Source organism: Trachurus japonicus, chromosome 21, assembly GCF_045865225.1.
Source record: "Trachurus japonicus isolate A0001 chromosome 21, Traja_1.0".
NCBI lineage: Eukaryota > Metazoa > Chordata > Actinopteri > Carangiformes > Carangidae > Trachurus > Trachurus japonicus.
Window position 1 is genome coordinate 8,285,948 of NC_140927.1, and position 24,677 is coordinate 8,310,624.

General features: G+C 39.3%; 1 protein-coding gene across 1 annotated transcript in view; it reads right to left on the reverse strand.

Annotated features, from left to right (window-relative positions):
• Positions 1–24,677, reverse strand: part of dnah7 (dynein, axonemal, heavy chain 7) — a 72,709-nt gene that overhangs the window by 44,514 nt on the left and 3,518 nt on the right. Inside the window, exons 10-31 of the mRNA XM_085764242.1 lie at positions 24,160–24,432; positions 23,173–23,300; positions 22,612–22,690; positions 22,124–22,348; positions 21,845–21,991; positions 21,291–21,470; positions 20,447–20,587; positions 19,956–20,323; positions 18,590–18,776; positions 13,654–13,847; positions 12,092–12,290; positions 11,751–11,891; positions 10,666–10,878; positions 10,433–10,542; positions 9,945–10,113; positions 9,132–9,234; positions 8,253–8,380; positions 7,781–7,993; positions 6,928–7,026; positions 5,517–5,765; positions 4,320–4,469; positions 245–427 (exon numbers count right to left, since the gene is read on the reverse strand). Coding sequence (XP_085620368.1) covers positions 245–427; positions 4,320–4,469; positions 5,517–5,765; positions 6,928–7,026; positions 7,781–7,993; positions 8,253–8,380; positions 9,132–9,234; positions 9,945–10,113; positions 10,433–10,542; positions 10,666–10,878; positions 11,751–11,891; positions 12,092–12,290; positions 13,654–13,847; positions 18,590–18,776; positions 19,956–20,323; positions 20,447–20,587; positions 21,291–21,470; positions 21,845–21,991; positions 22,124–22,348; positions 22,612–22,690; positions 23,173–23,300; positions 24,160–24,432 — 3,879 coding nt within the window. The remainder of the gene's footprint in view (positions 1–244; positions 428–4,319; positions 4,470–5,516; positions 5,766–6,927; positions 7,027–7,780; positions 7,994–8,252; positions 8,381–9,131; positions 9,235–9,944; positions 10,114–10,432; positions 10,543–10,665; positions 10,879–11,750; positions 11,892–12,091; positions 12,291–13,653; positions 13,848–18,589; positions 18,777–19,955; positions 20,324–20,446; positions 20,588–21,290; positions 21,471–21,844; positions 21,992–22,123; positions 22,349–22,611; positions 22,691–23,172; positions 23,301–24,159; positions 24,433–24,677) is intronic.

Here is a 24,677-nt window from a genome sequence, read left to right on the forward strand (position 1 = left end):
CTGAAGGATAATAAGATCATGTTAAAGATTACCGGTATATTACCCAAATTTGGTCTGAACTGATGCAGCACAATGTTACAGTAAGAAAACCATCATCTCTGTACAAACATTCTGTTTATAAATACGAAGAAGAAGCGATCCATCCTCAACAGTGTCTACAGACTGGAAACCATCACCACAAGAAAATGGAACAGCGGGATACATTATGATGAGACCCAGAATAAAAATAAAAGGTATTTCTCACCGTGGCTGGAGATGCCACCTCCAGGTCCATGGGTTCAAAGATGAGGCTCATTTGCGGGGACATCTGAATGATCTCACCACTCATCAGACACAGCTTCTTGTTGTCATCAAGTACTGTGTTCATATTCTCAATCCACACGGCGTCCACTGGGCCATCAAAGATCAGCCATTTTCTGTCGGGGCTCTGAGAAACACAAGAAATAGAATTGCTTACACCTGAGAGGAATATTTTCTATCACATTTACATTAAATGAGGTCACAAATAGTCTCCACTGTACAGCAAACAGTTGATCCCCCAGTGATCATTTTCATTTGTTGAAACAAAGCCAAAGACAAATGATATCAGACAAATAGAGGATAGAATAAATGTATATATTGTTGGTAGCTGGACATATGAAAGGAGGAAAACGTGGATATAAGGAGACACAAACAGATTTTAAGACAAACACATAGTGTAGACAAATGGGCACATAATATGTTGAGCCTTGGTAGGGATTTTTGCTTCAAGGAAAAATCAGACTCAATCTACCAGATGGCTGGCCCCTGCAATGATGAAACACACAGAATGTTCAAAGGATTTATGGAAAGTTAAGAAAAGGAGATTAAAAGTGCACAGAAATTCATGTTCTACCCTGGGCTCATAATTTCAGTGTCTGTATCCTCTAATCATATAGCACATACCACATTTACTTCTTCCACACTGACAGAAATCCCTGTGCGCACTTTCAAGGTCGCCAAAGAACTTGTGCATTATTATCTTGGCGAAGGCTGTTTGTTAAATGAAGGAAATTAACACCTACACTGTCATAATAAGGGTTGACAACGAGCGTCAATTCTCCAGTTAAATGGGCTGGCGAGAGCTGTGCTTTAAATTGATTTGTTGTAATATAAACAAATGGATGTGCCTGGGTTTGGACCATCTGGTGCTTGTGAGGAGAGTATGTTGTTTGGGCGTGGCACAAAATAACGTATACTGTGTATGCAGGGAGTTTAAAAACACTACATTGCTGCTGACTCCAGCACACAAACAAGTAGTTTAGTATAATATGATGTAGAAAAAAAGACAGAGTTTCACCCACTAAGGAAAATGACTTTTTTTCTTTTGAGACTGTATTAAGACAAGGCTTGTTCTTGTTTTCTATTTTCATTGCATCAATGTGTACCGCCTCGGCTGTCACAACCACTCCTCGCAGCCCTTATTCATTGAAAAAAAAAAAAAAAAACAATTTGTAAAATGACAACTATATAAACGTTCACAATTTCTAAAATGACAAGTTCATTTGGAAACAATCTGACAAAAGGACAAACAAATGATTTTCCATAATGACATGCCTCCACTGCAATCTGTAAATTGTCATCCCGTGTGTCTAGTGTCTGTGGCTGCACATGAAGGAAATAGAGTTATTAAAGATCTAAATTTAACAAGACAGAAAATTGTTTTTTTTTACCCTGTCATTGCAGCTTTTCTTTCAGCTTACAATTAATCGGAATGTCATGTCTGTAATCTAATATTGAATAGATGATAATGTACAGTATCTGATCTCAACTTCTTTCTGCACTGCTGCATATGATATAGAACATGAGTGTGCTGCAATCTTTGCTGAAGTACCAAAAGTGAAAGGCCCTTGAATGTTTTAACCCAGAGGGAAAAGTGCAGCATCATTTAGTGACTCAGTTCTGAATAGCTACTTATACCCAGGGGGCAAAGCAAAAAAACGGACACGGAGCGTTGTAAAAGGTTTGACACCAGAAATGATATCTAGGAACTAAAAGGATTAAAACCTGGGTGGACAACCCGGTCAACTAGCTGCTGGAAAGCTACAGGGGGCCAAAACCCCTTTCTTGGGTCATTTTGCTGGCGAAATGATGTAAATGCAAATATTTAGGTACTACAATGGCATAAATAGTCATACAACTATAAAATTTGGCAGAGAGTATCTTGACACATAGGGAGAGGCATGAAAAAAAGATTCTGGGGTTTGTTGCAACTCGATTTTAAGATATCACCCTCAACATCCCAAAAAAGACCAAAAAAAGTACTGTTCGCCTGACAAATTCTCATGGAAATTATTATTTTTCAGCACTTTATGGAGAATATCTATGCTTAACATGTATATAGAAAATTTCCTTAATTCAGAAGCTTCCATTTGAGTCCTAGATAGCCTTTCTACTAGCTACTGGAAAGCTACAGGCTGCCTCCAAACAATGCAACACCTATTGTGGAAAACTCCATGTTAACTGACATGATCAGAAACCATTCTATTTCTGGTCTCCCCAAAGTGAACAGATAGATAGAGAAGACCGTTGGCCACAGCAAGTGGAGCTTTTGAGATAGAAAGGCTATCTAGGACTCAAATGGAAGCTTATGAATTAAGGAAATTTTCTATATACATGTTAAGCATAGATATTCTCCGTAAAGTGCTGAAAAATAATAATTTCCATGAGAATTTGTCAGGCGAACAGTACTTTTTTTGGTCTTTTTTGGGATGTTGAGGGTGATATCTTAAAATCGAGTTACAACAAACCCCAGAATCTTCTTTTCTTGCCTCTCCCTATGTGTCAAGATACTCTCTGCCAAATTTTATAGTTGTATGACTATTTATGCCATTGTAGCAGCTAAATATTTGCATTTACATCATTTCGCCAGCAAAATGACCCAAGAAAGGGGTTTTGGCCCCTTGCAGCTTTCCAGCAGCTAGTTGACCGGGTTGTCCACCCAGGTTTTAATCCTTGAAGTTCCTAGATATCATTTCTGGTGTCAAACCTTTTACAACGCTCCGTGTCCGTTTTTCAAAAAACTGGGATTTTGCCCCCTGGGTATTATAAAGGAGACATTCCTAGACAAGGTCACAGTGGTTATGCACAATGCAGCTGAAGCAGAAAAACAAAAATACTTCTTTCTCTAACTAGGAACAAGATGTTGCTTCGAATACCTTGTTTTAAAAGACAGAGTTCAGGTTTAATTGTCTGTGATCTGTGTAGATATGACCAAAACAAGCAAACTGAGCATTCAGAGCTAAACTGAAACCAAGATAATGAAAATGTATTCTGCCACTAGGTCCTCCAACAAAGTGGAATTACCAAAGGTGGACGAAACAAAATTCAATCCAATACTCCTGTAGAGTAGTTTAGGGGTTACATTTGCCAACTTTAGTAAAGCAGTGCTAAAATGTTACAAAATAAGAGAGAGGGCACATTAGGCTCTGGTAGCACAGGCATGAAAAGTGAAAACGGCATGAAGCTATGGTTCTGGCTGCTCCTAGTTTTTTACAGAACGGTGACTGCATGCAGCACTTGGTCGTGTTGTTCATCACCAAAATCTTGCTGCTGACAGAGCTGTTCACAGACTCACACAGTGACCTTGAGAGGTGACATCACTCTCTGAGGTTGCCAACAGGGATGCACTTTCATAGTGTCTCCTCAGCCATGTCCTCATCCACCAGGAGGGGTGGCACCTCCACAAGGATAGATGATGTGGGTTTCCTACCCTCCAGCCGAACGAGGAAACCGCACTTGTGAACATGATTTTTTAGCTTTTGAAATCCACCATAAAAACCATTAAAAGGGATATCAAAGTTAAAGTTAAAATACTTAATCACACGCCCTCAAAAGCTCCAACGCATGAACTGTCTCCGGGGTTTATCAAAATAAAGTTACTAAAATACAGATATCAAATTAAAACAGCGCTTGTTCACCATTTGAATAATTTAAACCACATCTTCACCAAAGTGGTTATTACATCCCTGTAGTAGTCGCTTCACTTTTGCTGGACCTACGATTTGTAAATAGACTGTACACAATATGAAGCACACATAGAGATGGAGGCGTCACAGCTTCCACGTTTCCTCTGAGAAATGTATCGTGCGCCAGGGCGATGGTGAAGTATCTTAATATGTAAATTTTGTCAAATAAGCTAAATAGATGCACAATATATACTGGATTTCAATATGCAGATGCAGATCTGTGGTCGACCCTGAACAGTTCTCTCACGTGAACATCCTTATCTGTTGAGGGTCTCTGAATTGCTGTTTCACAAGTCTAACAATACCATGTATTTGTTCGGGCAGGAATCTTACCAGGGAGGAAGCGAAGGTTCTGTAGCTCACGGCAAGGATGCCATCGGACCATTCATGAGAGACAGGGTCAAACTGGCCGTACAGTTGACCCATGGTGATGGATTTGGGGTTGATAACTGTGATCTCTACCAGGTTCTCATCCATCAGACCCTGGTATAACAATCACATACATGCAAACGTGAAAAAGATAATACACAGACAGATATCTTAAATTCAAGGGAAATGGATGCACACATTAATAGATGCAGTATGTACATACATATAGAAATAGTTGTGGTGTGTGCATACACACACATACAACATAAAAATGTATATAAAAGAAAGCTTTACTCTATGGGTTGTGGGTTTTGTCTTAAAAAAAGGAAAACAAATGTGTTTCAACAAGTATGACAGCCGCTCATTTGACTAACTTGTCGACGCCAAAACTCATAAATTGCTCAGAGGATTACGGTCCGTATGACAGGACTTCTGCTAACTGAGGAAGAAAAGCAAAAACTGCAAAGGAAAAAAAAAAGGTGTCACTTTGAGTTTGAAAAAAAATGAGAGAGTGAGCTGCTGACAAAAAAGGAACAATACAAAAAGGATAGAACAGGGAGCGGGGGGAGAGGGTTGGACATGATCAGTGGGTGTGCAGCGACAAGGATGACGATGATAAATGCAGCGTTCCCAGGCATTCCATCAGCAGGCCTTCATCTGTCTCCTTGGTGGGATGCCTCTCAGTCCTCTCAGCCATGTAAATACAACAGGCCACTTCTGCTCTTCTCTGTGAGATCGATAACTACTAAACAAAGACTACAGCTCTGACAAATTGGATGGATGTGTTTACTTGGGACAAACATGTAGCGCAGATAAGCCTTGGATATTGATTATAAGGCATATTCTTACTTGACATGAAGGTTTAGAGATTTTTTTTTTTACACATGGAGTAAGTCCCAATGACCTAGGGGACCCCATCAAAATTCATAATGAAATACAGTTTAAAAAAAGACATGGTCAATCATCTGAAACGTTTTTTTTCCTCAAAATGTCTGACAAATTGACCAGGCTAATACTTGACATGAAAACAATAGATAAGTTGAACGTCAAGGACAACAACAGGAATGCAAGCATCAGGGAAATAAAGTGGTTTAAAGCAGCTATTGATCATGATTTAGTGTGAAGTTAGAAACTAAGATGGATAGTTTCAGGACATCATACCTTTTCACAGACGTCATGAAGAGCTGCTGCCAGCACACGATATGCACTAGTCTTTCCTCCGAAGGGCTCACCCACCAGCATGAAACCATGCCTCACTATCATCATCTCAAAGACCTGCAGGATTTTCTCAATGAAGAATTCGGTGACTTGCAGATTCATGCGTGCACAGTTTTCCTTAATAGCCTCAAGCAGGACGCGGTAGTCTCGTTCTGGCAGCTGGACCCCCGGGAAGAGGTCAGAGGTGATACCCTGAGATGGGAATTTGGTGAGATGGAAATTTTTTTGGTTGAATAAGGGAATGGACAAACAGACATAAACAACATAACATCTAATGGGAATGAACAAGTGAACAAGAAACTCATATTGTATAAAAGACACACGTAAAGCCCCTGTACAGACTTTTCATTTAGTGTTGATTTTGGCGGCCCCTGTGGACGAAAGCGGAAGACTGCATTTCCCACTGTCATGAAGACGTTTGTCTGGCCGGCGCGTGTAGATTTGTTTTGGAAACATCGGAAAGAAGACGGGACTTGCTTAGTTTTTTTAGCAGTGTAATGTATCTATTCGTATCGTTTTGTCGGTGGTCCGACCAGACTATGCCTTCCAGAGGTATAGAATTAGACTACTTAGAAGTAGCGTATTTTCACACTGATGGGCTCATTTGCTGTTGTAGGTAACAGAGACACATTAGAAGAAACCAGAGACTTTTGCGTATCCAGTTAAAAGCTCCGTACAGGGGCTTTAAACAGACTCAAACTGTCCTCATCAGGGATGCAGATCTTGAATTTTTCCAATGACCAATAACCAACGCTCTTTAACCGATAATTAACTGTTAACCGGTACGATTAAAACGCTCGTGGGGCGATCACCCATGTTTGTTTGTTTTTTGTTTTTTTGCTGTTATAAAATACACACACGCGCTGCAACAGCTGATCAGCACCAGATCCACTGCTCTGTCTCAGATAGAGGTCAGATCTTCCAATGTTGAACTGTTTTTATACAAAGTGCAGCCAAACACCAGGCTGAAGAGAGAGGAACAGCAGAGCTCCGCTTTTTTTTTTTTTTTTAGCAGTGCCGTTGTTACAGGTGATGCACATCTATGTATGTCCCTGTTGGCCACATTTATTGTCTGACCATCCCTCATGGGGACTGCGCTGCATAACTGTCCTCCTGTGTACGTTTTTGCTGCGAAATATGACTGAAGGCACGTGGAAGTCTGCACGTAAAAAAAAATTAACTGTTATTAATTGTATTAATCGGTCAAAGTTCTTGTTATCGGTTATCGGTTAATCATGTGCATCTCTAGTCCTCATTGTAGTTCCAAATGATTGACTTGAATTTGTATGTGTTGACATCAGTTGATGAGTACTGCTGTGTTAATCAAGACAGGAGGAGTTCCACTCTATCTCACCTCAAAGAGCTTCAGATCATGGGCCAGGAACTTGGGTAGATTGACATCAATAATGGATCTCAGCAACAGCATGTCTTCATTCTCCTCAGGAAAAGTGAGCTACCCCACGGAGGAGGGAGGAGAGAAGGCAAAAGAAATAAGACATATAAACAGTGGTAAAATAGTGACATGTGAAAAGCAGTTGAAGTTGGGGTTTCATGTGTATTTTTCAGTTTTTTTTGTTTGTTTTTTCCGTAGCACAGGTAGCTGACAAACAAGAGGACTTACTATTGTTACTGTACAGGTCTAGCTGACACCTTTACAAGAACATACATTGATGCATTAGATCACCTGATTAGGGGCATATCCAATGTTTACAATACAGTGAAAGAGTTTGTCATGTTCTGTTGAGCTGATATGAATACATTACTCTCTGTGTTGGATGGACAATCTAAAGTACGATAATCCTAGCAATGTGTAAGCCACTGCTCTGTATTAAATATACCTAATCTGTTTTGACAATGAGGCAAAACATTACTCTCATCTATGTGCTTGTTTTCCTTTGGGCTAGCTCAGCCTTTTTCTTTCAGAAACACAGTGAGCAAGAGTTGAGAAACTGTTGCACCCCAATTAGGCATTTCTCTTACTGTTGTCCTATGATCAAAGATTGTTCTACTTCCCCGAAAAGAAATCATCTATGATTTCTAAAAAGAAAGTGTCACAATAACAGTGAGGCACATCTAAAAATTGAAAAACAAACAAGTTCATACTAGCAGCATGGCTCTGATGCATCAGACTGGAATTATTTTGTCGGGGAAGAAATTCTGACGAACGACGAGTTCCATCATATCAAAGTAATTCTGTTTTGAGATACCTTGAGGTTTCCAGCGGCTGTGAGCACCGACTTGACAGCTCTCATCCCGTAGTCGTAGTGATGCTGGGAGGAGAGCTGCTCCGAACAGAGTCGATAGGTGGCCACAATTTTCACAGACAGTGGGCGCGCAGTCACAAAGCCACACGAGTAGAGCACAATCTCTGCGATCATCGCGTAGTCTGGTACCATCATAGCCACAGTCCTGAACAGAGCCTGTTGCAACAAGACAGTTTTGCTTTACATTTACATGTTTGCTTTTTTTGGACATAGTTCAAAAGAACATAGATTTCCTCTTGTTTTAGTTTAATGTTTTCTTTACATCAGTAAAGTTGGGAGAGAAGTAACAAAACCTTCCAACATTTGAACTACATTTACTCAAGGAGCAAGAAAACATGCAGATTTCCTTCCTCACCATGTACTACAAGAATCCTAGTTTGAACATTCATACAGAAACAAATGACTGATACTGTGCCTTGAGGTTATCTGGTAACTCAGAGCGTCCAGCGTAGCCAGGATTCATAGTAATGAACACGGCACAGGAGGGGTTCAGTTTTAGCTCTGTTCCTTCAAACATCAGCAGCTCAGCATGGGCAGCAATTCCTAGATACACAGACACAGTTAGTACATCACAATATGCATTTGGCTTTACCTTTGCGTATTTTCACTCTGACAAAACTTCTTCTTCTCGTTTTTTTTTTACTCCCACTGCTGTTGTTGTTGTATGTGCTCTCAACTGTAAGGCTCTTGTTTTGCAGGGCACTGGAAGTGCTCATGTTGTTATAAGGGGCGTGCACAATACAACCCAGGTGTCTGTGTGTTGATTGACAAGACGTGAATCGCTCCCTCCGTCAACCATATGTTTTTCTCCCTCTCCGGTACCCTCGTTTACACTGCTGGTGATGAACAACTCTGCCAACAGCTGTTTTGGATTGCTGATTACTGTATTTGGACACTTGTTAGAAATGAGTACCGTACATCTTGAGGATCGTTATCTGTAGATCCAACCACACCTGTAGAGACATGGACCTGCGCATATCTCAAGCTTTCGAATTAGCAGTTTTAGGCTAATAAAAATCGGTATGCCCCTTTGGCCCTTACATCTCACGACCCAAGTCATGTGATGCTCATGGCACCCACAGGAGATGTTTTTTGTGCTGCAGAGAACAAAGCTGTGGTTGAAGTCCAGCCTACACAAATAGCCTTAGCTCCACATTGCACATCTTTGTAGTCTAAAGCTTTTTAAAAGCTTTTTCACTGGTAAGAATACACCAAATGTGTTCCTGGTGCTCTGCCAGCTCTCACAAGAATCAAAGGGATAGAAAGCCAGAATGTCAAAAAAGAATACACAAACCTCTCTGAATGGTGAGAATCTGTTGAGCCACCACAGACAGCACCTCCAAGTCAATGCGGTTAAACTCATCAAAGCAGGCCCAAGCACCACAGGACAAAAGGCCCTGATCACACATGAATACACACAAACACATCATTTCAGATGTAAATAGACTCAAATATGTCAGCACACACAGACACAGATCTCATGTGAATTTAAAAAGCACGTGTGAGCAGGTTTTGCCTGTGTATTTAAGCTATTTCAGTATGGCAAGTGGGAGGTTATTTTAGCAGGGCATAAGCAGTTTCACGATAAACAAATATGGGATATGTTCGTTTTTTTTGCAATCACTTACAGTAGTGTGGGTTTTGTGGCTTCAAAATACATACAAAACTCTAATCAATTGCCACTGATTAACTGCAACAAAGTTCACAGGGGCAAACCCCCTGACTAAGCCATCAGTGCAGTGGAGTGCCTCTTTTAAAAGGACAAACCTCCATATTCCACACTTCCTGCACCAGGACATTGTAGCAGGAGTGCATATGGAGATGACTGCATACATTTGATTTATTTGCATAATGGTGGGCAAACACACCAGCAGCAAAAGAATAGGGCAAAAGAATGTGGAGATATATACTCAGTAATCAATTATCAGACGTACAAGATTGAATGCTTGCTTTGACTTTAGTGTTGGAATAAGTTTGTCAGTGCCTCACTGTTTCGCTGTGTGTATGGTTTTCAGTAGATGAACGTGCTTTCAAAAGTAAATTTGTGTTTAAATTTAAATGATTGGTATGAGTAGATGCAGGAGAAATTCAAATTTAGTTCACTCACTTTGAAGAATTTGCCCAGAGCAATGTAGTCCAGTCCGTCAGAGCAGTTGAAGACCACACACTGCTTGGCCACAGCTTTGGCCAAGTCTTTGGTTGTTTCTGTTTTTCCTGTGCCAGCAGGGCCCTCAGGCGCTCCTCCCAAATGGAGATGGAGGGCACCAAACAAAGTGCTGAAGGGTGATAAACAGACAAGACAAAGACGGTGCAATATTATTTTAGATAAGGTGTCATATCCCTTATTGTATTTACTGTACTATCTTTATTTACATGAACATGTAAGAATAGGTCCACTCCAGCTTGCTAGCAAAGTACTTTGTTGTAAAACGAGCTAGTTTCAGAGAGCCAGAGAGTCCAACACACCAAAACCATCTTCTTCTTAATGTAACATGCACAATTTTAGTAATTCAAGCTGGAACATGCCAATAGCTAAACTTCAGAAAAAAAACTGATCAGTCAATTGTTGAGGGGGGGTGTGTGTGGTAGTTTTACCGGTAGCAGCGGTCAGTGAGAGGGGTTATGACCAGGCGTGGTGTGTTGCCAAGGTACTCATAACCATAAGGCAAACCAGCATTGATCATCTTGGTCTGGAGCGTGTTTTCCTGCAGAAGGTGTCATGCAGAATTTTGAGGTCAATCACTATTTATACTATTTATAATAAATGAAACAAATAATTCAATAATTTACATTGTGAATGGCCTAAACCACTGCCCCCCTCCACTTACCACCCAGTAGTAACGCAGTTGGCTAAGCCACTCAAAGTCATTCTCGTCGCTTATTCCTTTTTGCACTAGTGTAGCCAGCACATCCCTGGCATGGACGTCAAGCACGACGAGGGCTCCGAGGGTCACGCGGTTTTGCTTGGACAGCTTGCCACGTACAAGTGCCACAATGTCGTCAATCTGTGTGTTGTTCTGCTCCAGGTAGGCAGCTAGGGCCTGAGGGAGAGAGAGGCATCATTAAACAGAAGGCAGAGCATGTTGGAGTTTATCAAGACTGAGAGGGGACGCTATCAAGGCCCCATCTATAAACCGAAGGTCACAGGTTTACACCCTGCGACACTGCCACGTCTATCACTGTCGAGATGTCTATGAAGGAGGCACCCCATTTTTAATGCCCAGCCACTGCTTTTGCTGGCTGGGCATGATCTTCTTGCTATAAAGTGAAACAAATCTATGTGTATTGAGGTGTATAAAAAGAAAAATACAACACATGAGAAAAAGGGGCCTCCCTTTTTCCTCCATTAAAAAACAGCTGGTTGTTGCAGCAGAACTCTGTGGTCTACATAAGACACATCAGTAATGGCTTTCATTTGATGTGACAGTTTGTAATTGGCATTAACACCAGTTGTTTTACCCATATTCACCTTTGCCTCTGTGTTTAAACCCAGAGATCTCTGAAAGACTGTAGATAATAGCTTCCAGGTAAGTCATTTCTCTAAGCAACACATTCATTGAGAGCTAATGTGTTTGTCTCTGAGTTTTTCCAAGAGTAATCAGTCTGTGTTGACCTCATTTTGGGAACCTTTTAAATCTTTTGTTTACACTTACTCATCCTATGCAGGAGACTGTATAATACACAGGGTATGTTGCCAAGGTTACAAGTTTACAGACATCATGCAACATCAGAAGGTACTGTAAATGATGTATTTCAGATACCAGCAGTTGCCATGGTTACAGCTTTGCTACAGACACATTGTAACATTGTTATTTTGTTTTTTGTTTGTTTTTTCCAGAATGAATTGAAAGAAAACGTTCATTCTGGAACGAAAAATGTAGAAATAGTGTTAAAACTAGAGAGAGTTGATCACCTGCTGTCCTGAAACAATGGCTTCATGGATGTCCTTTGTCCAGTAAACTTGTGAGACACACAGCACAGTCTGGCCTGGCCAAGCCCGCACCCAGTTGATCCTCAGCTCGTTGGGGTATGCCTGGATTGCCTCACCAATTACCTACAATAGAGGGACAGAGGCTTTCATTTCCAGCTTTCTGTATAGTGTAGGATATCTGAAAGGATACTGGGAGACCCCTTGAGTCTGCATGCTCAAATTTGGACACATGTACAGTATTTGCTTGGTAGCATTTATGGGTGAAGTGAAAAATAAATAAATAAATAAATACATAAAAATAAATATGACAGCCCACACAACACCTTATGCAGCGAGGCAATCATGCCACTCTCTAGCTCTAGAAGCCACTTCTCCACCTGGCCCCTGGCTTTGGAGGTGGAAATGATATCCTGCAGCTGCACCACTTCACCCTCACTGCTCTTCATGTGAGTGATGTCCAGCATATCAGTGAACACCACACTAGCAATGCCTTCAAAGCACTTCTTCAGATGGGGCTGCACCCTGGAGAAGAGAAAAGCAAGAAAATAGAATCGCTTCAGTATTGTCTAATATTTGTAGTAAATATACAACATACAACATCAAGTAGTAAGTGGCATCTTGTATAAACCTCAAGGATTTACATAGTATGTGTATAATTCTATTCACAACTGTAACACAGATTTGATCTGATTTTAACCAGTGCGCCTATCAACACTACACAAAGTTGCTGAAGCTTATTTTGGTTTATGTGCAGGTTCCACCACAGAGTCAGGTAGAAAAAAGAAAATTGTCACAATGTTTTTTGTGAGTGCAGATCAATATCAAATTCCTATACTTCTACTTAGACCAAAAATGTTAATTTTCCACATGTTGGCATGGATGCTGATGTGAAAGACTTAAGAGCAACACACTAAATGTACAAATACAGATATAAGCATGATCTAAAAGATGCTTAAATCCCATAACACTTCTTCACATAGGCTTTACTTGTTAAAGGTGGTCCTATGGTGCAGCTGGTGTGTTAGTCCACATCTAAACTGAGTGTCCATGCTGTTTGTCACCAGTAATGATATTAAAATAAGCATTTCTTATATAAAAAAAAATAATAATGGTGTGCCTGCCTCCCTAGTCCCTACTGTGAAATATAGGCGGGTACAGTCTTTCATGAAGCATGAAAAAGCGAAAGAGGATTATCTTTCATGTTATATGACAATTACACCTGAACAAAGCTGCGTTCTACACTACCACTCCACTTCCACTGAAGTAAGGTTTTATGAAATAACTACAGGGCTGGCAGATTTGTCCTGAATTGGTTATATTTCAGTAATTTTTCATCTGAAAAAGATGAAAAACGTGAGGGAGTAAAGATTATTTTGGAAACTCTCTGATCTCTGTAGACTTCTTGAATATATTGTTTATTCTGGCACAAGAGAAGCATGACATGACACAGTGGATATGAGCAGATCAAGACTGGTTCTAAGTCACCAACTAGAGCTTTTTACAACCCCAAAGATAATGACTCAGCAAAGACACACACAAATGTTACAATTCTACCAGTACTATCTGCCAGTTTCCCGAAACACTCACATTAAAGATTCATGTCAGCCCTTGTGAAAAAAAGGCCTCTTAAATTGTTAGTGCAGTATTGCATTAAACAACACATAACTCAAATTCTGGAAAAAAGTACAACACACATCTTTCTCCTGTTTTACCAACATTAAACTTTGCCTCCACGACCTACTCAAAAAACCCAGCCAAATCCCTACAAGTGAAATCTGGTCTACAGAAGAGGTGATGATTGTGTGATTTCATTGATTTCCAATTGTAATCATTACCTAATGTTATAAAACATGTCATTGTGGGCAAAATGATGTGTGTTGTTTACCTTGTGGGGTCTTTGGTCTCAGACAGGATTCCCAGAAGCTCTTCATTAGACAGGAAGAAGAACCGAGGAAAATAGAGACGCTTTTTCTCCAGGTAGTTATTCAGACCTTTGAGGATCATCTCCAGAAGGACGTTGGACGTCTTTAGCCTGTCCAGCATCTTTTCAATGGCTATCACTGCTAATACATGCTTGTCCTACAGATGGGAGGAAATTGTGTTAAAAGCAAATAATCAATTTGGTCCAGTACTTTTACAACAACAATAGTTTCTGGGGTCAAAAACCAACTTGTCAACTTTATGTTCATGCTGACTCATTTTGGATTCCTAATTTCATCTATAGTTTAAAGGTGGTATAGTTTATTTGGCACTAACTCCTGATAACTTTAAGTGCTCAAACTTTCTCTGAGTTTCGTCCAGGTGCTAATGTGTATTCCCTTGGCATCTTTGGACTTGGAATATTTTTTACATACAATACAGCATCCGAGGCCACATCCGTACAAGATGCCACTGCTGCCTACAACAACTGATGCATGGGAAATTACACAATGCACAGCATCACAGTTGATATGTGTTGCACTTGAGCACTCCTTAATTTAAACACAAATCTTAAATTTGAGAGACAGAAAATAAATGTAAAATGAACTGCACATTGTTCATTTATCATGGCGACATTTGAGATGGTTTGTTGTGTTGATGTTTTTCACAGTGCTACAGTGCTGTCACTGGTGCCTTGAAGGTTAACTCTAAAAACTGCAATATCTTCCTTCAGCAACATCCACAGTGAGGCCCACTTGTCAAACAGCACCCTAGAAAAATCTGTGATGGGATAGTAATAGAGATTTTACCTGAGGCCTGTCTAGCACCTATGAAATATTTCAGCTCTGATATCATCTCATCTGTACACTAATTCAATATCCTCTGGAACTGTCAGCCCCAGGAAGTGCCTAGATAAAAAGTCTATCTAATCTTCAAGGTTGGACACTGAATGCCTGAACCTGCTCATATGAAAATGCTCGTATGCTGAATCTGCTCACATGAAAACGTTTTTGCGATTCTAAAATGAAGTGCACAGCCTGATATCATTCTCTAAATGGAAAGAAATAAAAAGCAGGAGGGAGCATAAGGCTGAGCCACGGTGGAAGAACATACCTTTTTTATTTCTGTCTTTTATTGCTAAGAAAAATTCTATTCTATTTTTGTTCTGTTACTGTACACCTTTTTAATTATAAACCCAATCTGTCAATAAGATAAATGTTTAAAAGATTTGTATCACCTTGCAAGACATTTTTTGATTCATCATTTCAACATGATTTTAGCTTGAAAAGGAAAGGAGCTGTAATGGATACAGCTGAATAGGTAGCCTCCAAATACAGATGTTCTTTGATCTTTGATGAATGATTGATTTTCCTTGAGCCTGTTTTTGCCATTCCTATAAACAACTGGATGCTCAAGAGACAAAACAATCAACATATCAAAACCAGAGCTGCAAAGAAATAGATAGATTGATGCTGGGTTAGGGTTAGGGGAAGGGGTACTATTGGGTAAGAGATGTCCTGGAAAATGTATGATCAATGTCATAGGATCAGCAATATAAAGAAAATAACAGGAAACGCTGCTTTTACTTGGTACATCAGTTGCTTTGCAAAGGGGTCGCTGTTCATTAAAAGGGAGGCAAAGCCATTGAAAGACTTTCAATCTCCTCAAGTTCTGTTCAAAAGAATGCCGTGGAATTGCAAAGGCTATAGAACAAGATAATCCTTTCTGATCTCCGGTGAGTATTTCTGATTTCTTATGATGACTGCAATAGAGACAATGACTCTCTGGGCTCACCATATAATGTAAGTAATAAGCAAATAATATGAATTAAAACACTTTAGATTCCTTTTTTGATGTAGCAGTAAAACAAATCTAAGGTAGAGTACAGTATGACACTAATTTTAAAAGGCTAAATGAACAAGACAAAAAGCCTAATTTGATTGTGTTTCACTAAACCATATAATTTACACTGGCTAAGAATGTCTGACTGATGAACTATGATTGTAGTTATTCACATTTTTTTTTTTATAGATTTCATCGGGTTGGCAGTTCTTGCATGATTCCAGTTTTATGCACTGCTTACACCAATGCTATGGCTGTGGTGAAGCAAAGTGTCATTTGTCAGATTTTGATATAGTATAAGTCTATGCAGGGACGTGTTTTCTCAATACTTGCTTAGATGGTGTGGTGAATTAGTCATTAGCTTTAAAATTTGCAAATGCGTTATGTCAGAAGACAGTGCTAGAATCTTATTTGTCACCATGATTCATCTTTTAGTATTGCTGTATTTAGCATCACTAGATTAACATATTCTAAAACAGATTCACAATACATAACGCACTGTGAACCTACTGTAATCTCAATATTCCTCAAAAGTATTCTTTACAAGTATTTTGTACTACCTTGTGATTATATTCATTTTGTATTGTTTTTTTTTGATGTTATGAAACAAACCTTGCACTGACATTGACTCTTTAATTAAGTGCTATCCCAACTCCTGTGATGCCCTATAGCAGAGACGGTGATTAAGTTGTAAAGCAATACGTCTTAATGGATTCCTTTCCCACAGAGACTTCTATTAGTCTTGTGAGGTTTCAAGAGAGTGACAGTAGTAATCTCACATATAATAAGTCAGGTATAGAAAAAAGTCAAATCAGCATTTGTCAGCCTAAATTATTCCCACTCAAGTCATTTTCGAGTTTTAAAAAGCTTATCGTCATAAAGTACCAGAGTAAACATTTTCACATTATGTTTGTAAAGTAATTCAAGGAACTCCTGTATTCACTTCTGACTGGTAAATGAGCACTTTATTAAACCCGCAGCTAAAAGTGATTGTTGGGGCAGACTTTTGAATATTGTCTGGTCTCTTGGTCTCTCCATTTCAAATGATTTTGATTAAATAAAATACATATTTATTGAAATATTAATTCACCCCTTGACTTATTCAGTGTATCATCACTGTAGGTTTATTTGTATCTTTGAATTAAAATATCAGATAAAATGACATACTGACAGGATTTCCCAATGTACATATAATGCACAATGATTAAACTTAAAGGGATAGTTCAACATTTTTGACAAATTGGCCCATTGCCATAACCCCTATTGTTTTAGTAGTAGAACACTTGTGCCTACACATGCTCCGTAACTGTGTACGCAACTCATGTTAGACTAGACAGTATGCATGCTCATCTCTGTGTGTAGGCTCCCTGTCCCTTGGTGACCTCATTTTCTTTGTGGCTCAGTACGGCCCTGCCCCTTCCAGACAAAATCCATAATTTCTATTTGATGGTGCAGTCAGCCTGGGCTTTCTGGAGGACACTGCCTGAAATTGATGTGTCTCATTTCAGGTCTACTGAGGACGCCAATTACCCTTTGGAAACTCTTTGAGGAGGCTGGTGCAACACTCACTTTCTATCCTCGTTCTGTTGTTTTTGCCTTGCTCTCTCTCCTTTCCCCCCCGATTCCCATCCTCTCCATGCTCTGTCTCTCTCTCTACCAATCTCTGTCTAAATACCATTTTCTGCCTCTGCTATATGCTGCAGCGCCCCTCCCTCAAATCTGCGCTCACTCTCTTTGCTGTGCTGTCACTCTCACTGTTGTGAATGTTTGTGATTTTATTTGTTTACTCCACCAACTCAGATTTTACTGTCATACAAGTTAGAGTGGTGACTTTCATTACATTACATTACAATAGACAATGTCATACAGTTAGGAATACAATAGCTCATACAATCCCAGGCCTGAGCTGTGTGAGTCCTACCTGAATTTAGACTGTATTTGTAGTTCAGGCCACACACTCCTGACTGTGTTCCAAGTTATAAGAAGGTTTTTCAGATTTACTGCATTTGTTGCCACTGAGCATTAAACCCTGTCTCTGCTGACATGGCCAGCTATTCATGGTTTGCACTGCAGCATGTCCCTATTTCCAAGTATAGTCTCAGTTTTCTTGCATGTGTGGCACAATTACAGAGGCTCATTAGTCAAATTAAATCAAAATCACTAAAACACACTAGAACGATTCTGTGCGACATTGCTTTGGATGTTAATTGACTATGTGCAGTCAATATATCAATGGGATAACTGTAGGAATTCCTGTTCACCCAAGATTTGATTGGTGAATGATTCCTGAATAAATGTCAGCCAACTGAATAAGGGCACTTTAATACATGAAGTACCATGAAAACTAAAGATAAAGGATAATGTTAAAGGACCAAAAATTGAACCTCAAAAACACACCATGCAGTATCTATCTCACTGTACAATATACAGTATAGAACTTTTTGTTTTGTTTTGTTTTTTCAAAAATAATAAACCTAAGGCAATTGCACACACAGCCTACATCTTACTGTACAGAATGAAAACGACAGCAGAAAAAGTCAAACTAATGAAATGAAAATTGATGCTGTTGATTGATAAAAAAAAAAACAAGCTTAACAAACACAGTATGCAAATATAAGTGATGAGCACTATGTATAGTCCTCATATTCTGCTTTTAATGTGTTTTATATACTGTGTTCACCTTACAGCTATGACTGTCCCCACTGAAACAAATCCCTCTCCCTAGTTCTTCTTCAATAGTCAACTGATCCAACCAAATGTTGCAGCTCAAACCACCATTCCACAGAGTTCATTTATTATTAGTAGTAGTATGTTTTTATTATTCGTACTGTTTTTTTATGTATTACTGCACTATGTTGTGGCTAGTGACATGTCGATGTCTTGGATGCTGTTTTTTGTCTTGTGTTTGTAATGCTTGCTGCAAATCCAATTTCCCTCGGGATATAAATAAAACTGAACTGAATTGAACTGAGTTCACTGATTAAAGATGGTATCTCAAATCATTACTGAATCTTGATGTACTGTAATAAGACAAACCAAAATCAAACAAAACAACTTACCAGAGAAACTTGTTTCATAGTGTCCCTCCAGGTTTTGTCAACAGTCGTGAAACGACGTCCCTCCTCAGGCATCTGAGTCATGATGTCTGGGGAGCTGAATATGGGCTCAAGGTAAAGCCAAGTGGATTGCACCTTTAACCATTCATCCAGGATCTCTTGGAGGAGAAGCAACTTGCCCTCCCATTCTCTAAAAGAAGAACACAAACTTGTAATCCATGTCACTCATGTCACACATACTGTACTGTATGTGCTGGGTTTTTTTTACCGTATATAAGAAGATTTTAATTCAAAGGACAGATTAGCTACTGAAAATAGAAATCTTTCCATTCAACAAAATGATTCACTCTTTTCTGTGGAAGTCACAGACACTCTAATGAGTATCACTTCAGAGGAAGAAAGGCATTTAGGAACAAAGGACATGTATATGTTTACTGCATTTAATGCCAGATATCCCCTGCTATGTAGTTAATTCAACTGGCTAAAAAAACAGATTTCTTTCAAGTAGCACCTTGTACAGAATAAGGACAAACTGATTTCTTTGTCCTACTGCAGTAACATCCTCTCCCACCCACTAGGCTAGATACTGGCATTAGAAAGTTTTCTTGTGATATTACAAAAAAAGTTTGCAAAAACATTTCAGTAACTGCTTTAGCATCTTGTCCAATAATGTACAATAGATTTTTAAAAGTTACAGGGAGTCCTGTGTCAAACTGTGCCTGGCAGCAACAATGTTACAAATTATAGAGAATGGGAAAAATTGTATTATTTGCTGAACTCACAGGGAGACAAAAAAAAAGAAAGAAAGAAATGAAAAGTAATGAATGGATTACAGAGTATGCTTGACTGAAACCAATGTTTTGTAAGTTTCACAGAACATTTTGACCACAACCCTGAGACAGACAAACAATTTGAACAATTTCTCAGCACAGACACCGCAGGAGAAGGACTGTCACTCACCTCTGCAGAGTGCGGCAGAATGTTGGAGGATTTTAACAATTTAAACATAAGTAAGATTTTGTAAAAATGTATCCAACTGAAAATTCAGCAGAGACCTTTTATTACTCAATAGCAATAATTTAAGGTGATTTGACCCTGTGAGTATGTAAGTACTTTAATTAATCCACATGCTGTGGCATTCATTCAGCAGTCATGAACATTTCTCTGCTTGGTTGGGACAATTTACTACTGAAAAAAGAGATCTTTTATTTGGTACATAATCTCAAATTTGCAATACTTAAATGATTAATGTCGACTCAATGTAGCTCAACAGGATCTTATACCAATTTTACTCTACTTGGGTCATAACATTTGTGGGTTCTTTTCCAAATGAGAAAAGCTCCAAACAAACAAATCTCTGTTTTCTTACCGTATCTCCACCTCAAACGGTTTAATGAAGGGCGAGCCCCTCATAGTTTGTGTTTTAACAATATGATCGTCCAGCAGCATTTGGACTTCGTCCACTGTTGACAGGATGGAGGTGCCTGTCTCTCGGTACGCCAGGAGGCCAAACTCTATGTCACTCCACTCACTGGCCATTTTCTCCATGGCCTTCTCCAGAGAGTACTCCTTGCTGGCCGTTTCACCAATGTCTTCAAAGCTGCTTAGGTGCTGATCCAGGTTCATGGATACGAACTGTGCCACGCACGCTTGGTCGTCAGATGGCTGTAGGGAGATGCCGGCAATTTCCGACATGGCATCCCAGTGCCGGTCACGCAGGCCCGGGTTGCACAACACCTATGAAGAATGTGGTACAAAGATTTACAATATTTCAATATTTCAATTTAAACTTATATGAAACATCAATGTTATTTTGATTTTCTGTCAATAATAAGTAATTCTGTTCGGGTCATACTGTACCTGCACCATAGGAATTTGCTCCTTGAAGTCCTCCACCTTAGTTTTCACAGTGGTGGCTATGTGCAGAGCTTTGGGAACTTCAGTGAAGCCTTTCTCCAGCTTGTATAGAGTGCGCCAGTAGTTGCCAACATCGCCTTCCACCTACATCACACACACACACACACACACACACACACACACACAATCTAATCAGCTTGTCCTTGAGTGGTAAAAGCATTTTTAACAAAAATGAAAAAATTCCCTCAAGGCGTCACGGAGATCTTGTATTCACAAGACAAAAGCCATGTTTTGTTTAATCACTATGACCTCCAACTTTGACTCCTGAAATCTAATCAGTTCATCCCTAAGCATGAAGTGTTTTGTGAGGTCGCCATACTCTTGAGATCTGACCTCTGGCTGTCACCAGCACAGAGGCATAACAATACAGAAGTGTTCTATTAACTGAGAAGTGGAGGGAGTCATTCTTTTTACACAGTACACATTCACATTACAGTTCATTGGACAATTTATAGTCTTCCAACATATTTCTGTGAGGTCTTTCTGGTAACCGCATCAATAGCCATGCAAATAGCTATAGAATTATCAGTTATACCCAGTGTTATCTCCTGACTTCAAACAACAAACATCACTGAATGATAATCAATGGCACAACTACTAATCAGATTTGTTTTCCTAGTAATCCCACAACATCCCAACACACGCAATTCAGGACTGGTATGATGCCGTTCTAAGTAGGACTGGAGCTGTTATGAGAATACAGAATGTTATGTCAAGCTTGATTCGCCTAAACACTTTAGGTTTTTTCTGTATGGAACATAACGTCATCAATTTCCACAGCCCCTACCTTGTCTGGGTTCACAGCGGAAAGCGGCCCATTGATCCACTGGTCATACTGGTTTAGGAAATCAGTGGCTGTCTCATAGAGGCGTAAGAAAGGTGTAAGCTTGTCTTGAATCTTCTTACGCTCTGGGTACTGTGAAACAGGCCAGTCAAAGGCCTCCTCCTCCAGGTTGAAATCATTAATCTTCCCAGAGAGGCAAAAGGTTTAAAAGAGAGGCAAGGAAGAAATATACAAAGATGAATAGGATACATAGATGAGTACATTAGTGTCAATGTGTGGATAAAAAAAAAAAACATTTGATAAAGGCATTTACAGCTCCTCTGTGTAAATTATTATCATACTGTAGCCAATGCTGCCCTCTAGTGGTTACATATTTAAATGCACATGCAATTGTGTGCAATAATATACTGTGCTGCACTACTAATGTAAAATATTATACTCAGCTTTAGTCTTATGATGTGATACATGATATATCATGGTTTGGCCATGAATATAAGGACACTCATAGATACTGATATTATGAAATGACATTTTTGAACAATAAAGTCCTGATGTACCTTTTCCATGGCAAACTCCAGTTTAGCATTAAGGGCCTGGGCTTTCTCCAAGTACTTGGTGAGATCTGTCAGATCACCGTGAGTAGTAAACTCCATCACCTCCACACTATAGCTGACCAACTCTTCCACAAATTTGTCACGGGAAAACTGAAATGAGTGAACAATAAAAAGCATGTATGTTATTTTTCTTCCAATGATTTCTTATTTTTATTTTACCTTGTCCTTGTCAATTTAATTGGACTGAGAAATACTAATAGAAAAAGGATTAATAATACAGACCTTGAGGTGCCTCTGATATTGTTCCGTCTTGTCAGCAATTATCTGTTTGTGTTCTTTAAAGATGGATGGCAAACGCTGAAACCACTGGATGGTCTCTGTGTTGAGCTTCATGTCCGTTGAGGAGAGAGTGACAAAGTCCATCAGGAAACACAACTGTGTGTTGGAATCTGTCAATCTTTGCTCCAGCACCTGCAGCTCTTTCGTCTCCACATTGTCGATGTAGACCTGAGTGGGTACAGTACACAAGGTTAACAACTTGGTTTGTATTTCATTTATGGAATAAGAATATTTCATAAGATAAAATTGATGTCAACCCAGTGGCCTTTAACAATAAAAAAAGAAAACCACGGAATTCCACCTATTACTTTATCCAATCAATCTGTACTGGCTCTTTAGTCTGTATCTCCATCCCTAGTTGATACTGTGTGAGAAATAATACATTGCACACTATGCCAAGATGGGTTGTGACAGGAATATGTGGCAGTTACCCTAAGCTCCATTAGTTTCTGTGTGTCAGAAGGGGTGCTCAGTGCCTTCTCTGCAATCTTCTCAAATTCATTAGAGAGCCTGAGAGAGGAGAGAAATTAATTCAGTGACATAGAGTATACGAAGAGTTTCACAGACTTACAATCTTATTATGGCCCAGCTTGGAGCTAAGAGGCACTACTGGGATAGAGAAGTAACTGAATCTGAAACCACTGTGCAGCCCCGGTTACATGCACACTGGGCCTCATGTATGAATATTTTTTGTTACTGTATTTGAGTCCTAAAATCATTTTCTGCAAGGCTTGTTTGTGCCAAGGTTCCAAGTTTAATTCACCAAACTCTAAAGATATCAAGTTTGCTTTAGCAGTCTGGTACTGTAGGTAACTGACAATGGTCGATGCATATTTCAGTGGTACACAATGTCAAAAGATGTCTCTTTTGATCTGTCAATTTTTCTAACTTTTTTGATTCCTCCATTTTGTCCATGTCCTCACATATGTGGTGAGATTCTTTTCTTGCTGTGATGTTATGAATGAAAAAGTGAAAACAATGAATCAACTGACGTCTTGTTGAGCTCCTGATGATCCTGCAGCATCCGTGTAATCAGTCTCTGCTGTATCTCCTGAGCACGCTTGACAAGAGAGTGGAGGAGCTTATGGGACTGGATCTCAAACATACCAAGACGTACCACCTAAACCCAAAAGAGTTGGTCAGTGAATTTCATTTTCTTAAAATGTACAGCAACATACCCATCACACAACAGATTGAAAGAAGCGTAGCCAGCTGAAGTTGCGGTGATCAAGATTTAAATTTGAGATGTTTTCAGGATTTACTAGATAGTGTTCTATAGTGAATAATAGTTTTCATTGAATTAAAGAGTAAAGTCGTATATAACAAATCATATCTCTAATGATTTGTAAAATATGTTTCTTATAGATATTGTTTTTGGTTTTTTTTGTTTGTCTTTTATACTTGTTATGAACTCCTCATTGTCTCTGTTTCTGAATATAGGCATATGCAATTGTAAGCAAGTACTCAGTCTACATGCGTTTGTTGTTATGGTACTGTACCTAGTGCATATGTTTATGAAAATGAATCCTCTGACTGAAACCTTATGTAATTATTTTAATTAGTCGTTGCTCTCTTTTTTTTTCTCTTTTATTTATTTTCATATTTATCTTTTTTTTTTGCTTTATCACATTGTCTGATTATTCTGTCTGTATTATGTTTTTCATTGTCTGTCTGTTAGTTGGAAGAAAAAGATAATAATAATTTAAAAAAAAAAGAGTAAAGAAACATTAGCTACCTATGCATGGAATGCTCAAAATCAACTGCATTTAACTTATATATTATAAAGCTGTATGGTCTTGTTGTAATTTCTTTATATCAAAGCTTTCAGAGCTGAATTTGTTAAAGTTTGCTCTGTAATTGTAGAATAGATCCGTTTATATAACAACAGCATGTGAGAGTCTACAACATGAATGTCATATATTAGTCATGGACAATTGCTTTGTCATTTTTGGTAAGGTCCATCTTGCGTAACCAAGTACCTTGCATGATGTGTACTGGATCTGGTCGGCAAGCTGCTGGTAATGGACCACCTCTTCCATGATTTCCTGGAAGGAGTGTTGCTCACTGAGGAACTGCTCCACATCTTGCTCTGCACGCCTGGTTACCAGCATGGAGTATTTATCGTACTCATGGATATACTCCTTGGGCCCGACGCACTCAGCCCAGAACACCCTGCGCGCCTCCTCCTGCTGGGCCTCAATGATCTCTGGCAGGATGACGGGCTTCAGGGTGTTCCCTGATTGAGACCCTGGCTGGCATAACATGAAGTGGGGATCACATGCAGGAAACCAAACTGTTTGGTTCAGTGGTGCAAGTAGATTGAAGCCATGATTAGCTACTATGAATTTAAAATATACAATACAGCATACTCTCCCTGCAGGGAGAAACCTGGCAACACGGCCAACATTTAGCACATAAACACTGTGCATTCATGCATTAGAAAACATAATACAATGTGACTTAGTATAGTACATTTTCAAAAATACCACATAGACAC